At 44.0% G+C, this 5,812-nt stretch overlaps 1 protein-coding gene across 1 annotated transcript; it reads left to right on the top strand.

Moving 5' to 3' along the window:
* Positions 1-944: 944 nt before the first annotated feature.
* PtA15_14A134 (uncharacterized protein) lies at positions 945-1,413 on the top strand (the record flags this gene model as incomplete). The annotated part of the gene is made up of 2 exons (XM_053162819.1): positions 945-1,021; positions 1,116-1,413. 2 exons carry the CDS (start codon positions 945-947, stop codon positions 1,411-1,413), a joined length of 375 nt encoding a protein of 124 aa, XP_053026807.1.
* Between the last annotated feature and the right edge of the window lie 4,399 nt (positions 1,414-5,812).

The raw sequence follows: 5,812 nt of genomic DNA, 5'->3' as shown, positions 1-5,812 counted from the left end.
GCCGTAATCATAAGCAAGGAGGCGCAACTCAATCCAAATACCAAACATATTGAAATTCGCTTTCAATATGTCCGGCAACTGATTATTCTAAAGGTTCTTCGGGTCCTTCAAGTCTCGACACAAGATATGATTGCGGATGTCTTGACGAAGCCGCTCGGCAAAATTAAACTGCTATCTGCTTTTGAACAATTACATTTACTGAATGTGCATGTTTAGGAGGAGTGTCAAAGTTTAAGCTAGTTTAATCTCGCGCTATGCATGGTCTATGCATACGGATGACGCGTACATGCGTTATCATGTCGATCGATCGGACCACATGGGCTAAACTCAGATCTCGAACTCTATTCTTTCTCTTCGCCGATAAACTCAATTCTTCCCCGTTTCTTTTCTTCATCACTCTTCTCCATCATCCAATCTCGTCGATCTCATCACCAATCGATCATCAGACAACAACTACTCGAGGTCTTTCTTCTTCGTTCCTCATCAATCAAATCAAAAGCTCAAAACTCAACTCTCGTCATCGCTAAGCATCTAGGAGGAGCTAGAAGCAGCTTCTGGGCAGGTAGTTCTTTCGAGCATTCTCATTAACAACAATCGTTCCTAGTTATTAACATCGCATTGTTTTGTTCATAAAAATTTAGGCTGTTTTCGTTGTGATATTCCTGTTGCTTATTCGACAACGTCGTTGTGCTTTGTGCCAAGATTTTTGTTCGCTGCGGTTCATTTCTTTGAGGTATTTTTTCCCTTTACTACTAGCTCCGTGAAGTTTAAAAAACCAATCTAACAATCTATTTTTATTATTCAAAAAGTGTATTTACTATTATTGAGTTCTTTGTTAAATACTGTTTCAATAAAGTAATCTCATATCATTTTTACACAAACACCAGCTACGGTGCCCCGGGAATCGTGGCGGAGAGGATGATGGTTGAGGCAGCGCGAAGGCCATGATGGATTGGACCCTTGACCCGAGTCCCGCTATCTACAGCGAAGCTTTAGGCTTAGGCCAAGAAAATATCACCGCGTGAGAATCCTCCAATGTGCCCATCATTCTTTGTTACCAGCGCCCCCTCCTCCCCACACCATCATCTGCATTAGCAGCAGTCGCCCTCCGACAGCAAGTCCGGCCACAAGCTCTCCACCCGCAATGCTGACCCCGACCCCACTCCCTCGGTCCCCCCCAGAATGGTCGTCAAAAGCCCCTCCCACGACGACTCCCCGCCTGCTGTCCCCTTTGACTCTAACCTCTTCCTTGAACACATGCGCTGCCCCCACGCCGAACCCATCGCCAAATACCTGCGCTTGTTCCTCAAAGAATTCACTAAACGCACCACCCATCCGCCCAAGACCACCGGCGTCGCCGAGCAGGTCAAGGTCGTCAACAACTTCCTTGATGTGCGGCTCTCTTACATCTAACCTGCGCACACACACTATTTTTGTTTCCGTGATAAGAGAAGATGAGCCTGAAACTATTTTAGACAGATTCAGTTGAATTTAGTGGATGTTCCGCCGAAGGAAAGCACTGCAACCAGCAACCACCTCACAAACCATGTCCACCAACGAACCAAGAACAACAAGAACATCAACATCAACATCAACAAGAAGAACTCCAGATCAGCACTGCGCCCACCAGGACCCGCGCATCCTCCTGGTTGCTCTTCTGCCTGAACTCAATCTCAACCAACCGCCCAGCAGGACCAGACTCACTGCTCACCACACCCACCGCACTGCCCCTCTCAGGGCCGGCAGCGCTCTTGAGCGACCTGCGCCAGAACCACTCCTTGACCGGCTCGGGCTCCTTCTTGCTCTCCTCGCTGGCCTTGGCACTCAAGCGCCCGCTCACCCTCCTGTATTTTCTATTTCTTTCTTTCTCTTTATGGGACTGCTTGTCAATGCTGCTGCTGCATTGAAGATACATACATAGATCAATGAATAGAGCAGGTTTATCGTGATCTATGTGACACCTAACCCTGGGTGCAAGCAAACATTCCTGAGTGATTTCTCCCCGCCCTTTGCATACCATGAAATGTGAGGGACAAGGACTTGCTGATCAGCTTGAGCACATTTTATCCCATCACCGCTCTGGAACCAGACCTTCCAGGTACTACCACCAATGCATTATTTTAATCATAGAACTAATCCAAATCATTATACCTGTTCACAGATCTATTTACTTTCCTCAGAGAGCCTAGATTAGACCACTTGCTTCTCCCACTACCTTTCAGTCTCTCTTGTGTGTGCCACTGCTGGTGTTGTTTTTTAGGCTGTGGTATACTCAAATAGGGAAATAAGAATAAACTTGAATAGATTATAGACAGAACATAAACTTTTGTTACATGATTTTTGGCATTGATTCAATTCTCAATGTCACCTATGCTTTGATTAGCCAACATTGATTATAAAATCCCATACAGGTACTGGCCAGCTTTTTCTCAAATTATTGGATGATCAGCTTGAGAAGTGAAGCCCCTGAAAAGATTCCAAAGGATCTGATTACAATTCAATGGATTTCTGCTACATCTGGTTAGTCCCCAAGTCAACTTGTTTTATTTAATGCAAATCAATTTAAACCATTGATCAATCAGCCATTCCATACAACTATTTCTGTCTCTAATCTCTGAATGAGAGTGGTATAATGATGGATAGTCTGGGTGTATGCCCCTTGTTAATTTTTTTCACTCCTGATATCCTGTTCACAGTTCCCATGTTATCTAAGTTACAATTTCTTTGTCCCTCCCCTCTCTTTTAATTGTAATCTAATCTTGTAATTATCATTCAAATAAATTGTGTTACTAATGCCATATCTGGACTCTTACTACATAGGCCAATTGATATAGAAGACCAGGAACAGGGGAAGCCACACAAATAAACCTGGGTTTTGCAGCTGCGAAGCCGCCTTAGCCTCTAGTATGACCAAATCCACCATTATGTAATTGACTGGTTTGAAAAAATCCACCATTTTTTAAACATGTTAGTCATTCACCTCACCCATTTTGGGATCTACTGGTGACAAATTATATTTTTGGCTAATTGACTGGTTTCTAATTGTGGATTTCTTATATTTGATACCCCCTAATATGTCCGGTTTTGGGCTGAAATCATCTTTTTTCAGCCAAGCAAGTGAGGATGCCAATGGTTTATTTAACTAACACCAGGGGGGATGTGTTGCACTCTCTAGAGAGTGCCAGACCATAATCTTTATCTAGAATTCTGCCAGATATGTTCCAATGCCTCATGTGTAACTGAATTGTGGGTTGGCTGTATGTTTAGAATCAACTCATACTCATCTTATCTGTATCTAACCTTGTTGTATCTCACAATTTGAACTGAACTAATGGGTATTTCTACTCAGTGGCTGGTACACAAAAGGATTATCCACCAGCCAATTTGTACCCGCCATCAAGTGGAGACATCCTCTCCTTGATTACTGGGTTGTATCGCCATCAAGTGGAGAAAACCTCCACTTGGTGTCTGGTTTAGATGATCATGAAGTGGAGAAATCCTCCATTCTATGATCCTTGCCATTGACCCCTGAGTGGAGAAATCCTCCACTTGATGACCATGTATAAAAACCATCAAGTGGAGAAATCCTCCACTGCATGAACAGTTTGTATGGTCATTGAGTGGAGAGCATCTTATCTCAATTACATGTGTATACCCTCCATTAATGGGTAGAGGAATCCTTTAATTGATTACAAGTGAAGGGGATGTGAAAGGACCAGCTCAACAACCAGTACATGTTGGTAATCAAGGAGTCTCTTTCCCAACTTGGTGAACCTGCCATTATGTAAATCAATCTAGGAAAGTCCCAGCTAAAAGGCCATTACATCCTGCCAATTTGGTGGCGCTTTTGCAACCTGGGGCGCCAGTTGATAGTGCCTACACATCTTGGGAATGTTGGCTTGATTACCAGTATGTGCTGGTCCTTGTGCTAGGGCTTTGCCCATGTGATGACCAGTAGGTACTGGTCATTGGTTTTGAGATTGGATAGGCAGCATATTGGTGTCCACTGCACTTGTCCACCACAACACTTGGCCGAGAATTGCGGTGGACAAATGACAGGGGTCCCCAAGTTGGGGAAGCCCTATCCCAATGACCAGCAGATACTGGACATCACACCGTCCTTTACGAGATTTTTTGACAGCATATACTGTCCAAAGAGCTTGGGAAAGCCCAGATACATGGACAGCATGTGGTGTTCAACAAGCCAGGAATTTCCCAGCGCAATGGTCAGCACTACCTGTTCATTGAGTATGGGTACAGGTGTTAGCTGCTGGCCAATTTCCACCCTGATGTTCACCCAAACATGAGGGTGCACATTAAAAAAGTAAAAAAGAACCTCCCAAGGGAAAAGGGGTCATGCTGAGCCAATCCAAATTTCTTCACCCGGCCATAGTTCACTTGCACCAACCTTCAAGCCCCAGACCCAAGTTTTTTTAATGCTTGTCCTCACATAATTGTGCTGCTCCTGCTATCCTAAGGTCAATGATTTTGCGTGGTCTGGATACAACAGGTCCGCAGTGGGGAATTCATAATTAAAAGCCAGTGTTGAAGTTTAGTCTTGTTTCTACTCATCCCCAAAATCCCTACACTTTTTCCTCACACCATTCCATCCTTTTTTATCCTCCTCTATGGGCTTTTTTTCAGATCAAAGTTATCCAACACTTATGTTTCCCCCTCTCTATGTGGTCTGTCTTTTATCCTTGGTCATGCTTCTCTCTTACTATCTTGTAGAAATTGATCCCTGATTAGAATAGAGTATGTATTAGCTTTCCAGGTTACTGCTTATCCTCTAGATTGCGCGCTTCTCTGATGGGGATAATAATGTACCTTTTGACATGTCACAATGAGTTTGAGAAGTTTCTTATTCAATATTCCTTTTTATTCATTATTATTCTCACCCACATTTTGACCACATGTACATAGACTACTTATACAGTGCTAGATACATGTGAATCAAAATTATCGGTTCATCTCCTTCTTTTTATTCCCTTTGAGCCGGTCCAGTGAGAAATCCCCATCTCACTGCCCATATTCTTGCTTCACCTCTCAGACCCCATTTTGGTCTCTCAAGTTCAAAATTCAACAGCCAGTGCTACATAAGCACCTACATATGGCAAAAGCAATCAGCACTATTTTTTTGAGCCATGCACATGGAAATAAAGTTACCTGTGTAAGAGCTCGCTTGGAGCTCTTCACTAGGCCATGGGACAGAGTCTCAAAGGGGGATGGAGCTCAAGGCTCAGACAGTTCTAGTACCAAGGTTGGGGTTTTATTGCTAGCCCTTTCAGAGACAAAGGTTGGATCTCTCATTAGTCTATGTACACAGAGCCTCCCAAGAGGGGAGGGAAAGAAACAGAGTCTGAGCAAGAGAGAGGAAGAAATGGCTTACCTAGCCCGGTCAGAGATGAAGGTTGGATCTCTGCCGGACTAGGTGGGTGGGGGGAATGGCTTTTGACTATAGTCCCCCTCACATGACATGGCTCGTGTGGCTTTGTGAACCCCATGGGCTGTGCGGGGCTTCACAACCTGTGATGAAATAATGCTTCAAATAGGAGAAACTTTGTGGAAAACATTTGGGGAAAAGATGTGAAGATGGTCAATCTACAAGGCAAAAGGTGTTACCCACACTGAGATGTGCGTGAAAATTTAAGAATTGACTGCTCACCGTGGAGTTCTCAGACCAGCTGTTGAAGTATTTCTTCAGCTGGTTCCAGGAGCAAGGGAATATTGGTGCGCCTGTCAATATCAAATAACATACCCCCCTTTCCCTTTAGAAGCTTAATTTTGGCCTCTAGGACATGCATTTTCCAGT

Source organism: Puccinia triticina, chromosome 14A, assembly GCF_026914185.1.
Source record: "Puccinia triticina chromosome 14A, complete sequence".
Lineage (NCBI taxonomy): Eukaryota > Fungi > Basidiomycota > Pucciniomycetes > Pucciniales > Pucciniaceae > Puccinia > Puccinia triticina.
The sequence above is the reverse complement of the archived record's forward strand: the minus strand, read 5'-3'. Positions and strand labels throughout refer to the sequence as shown.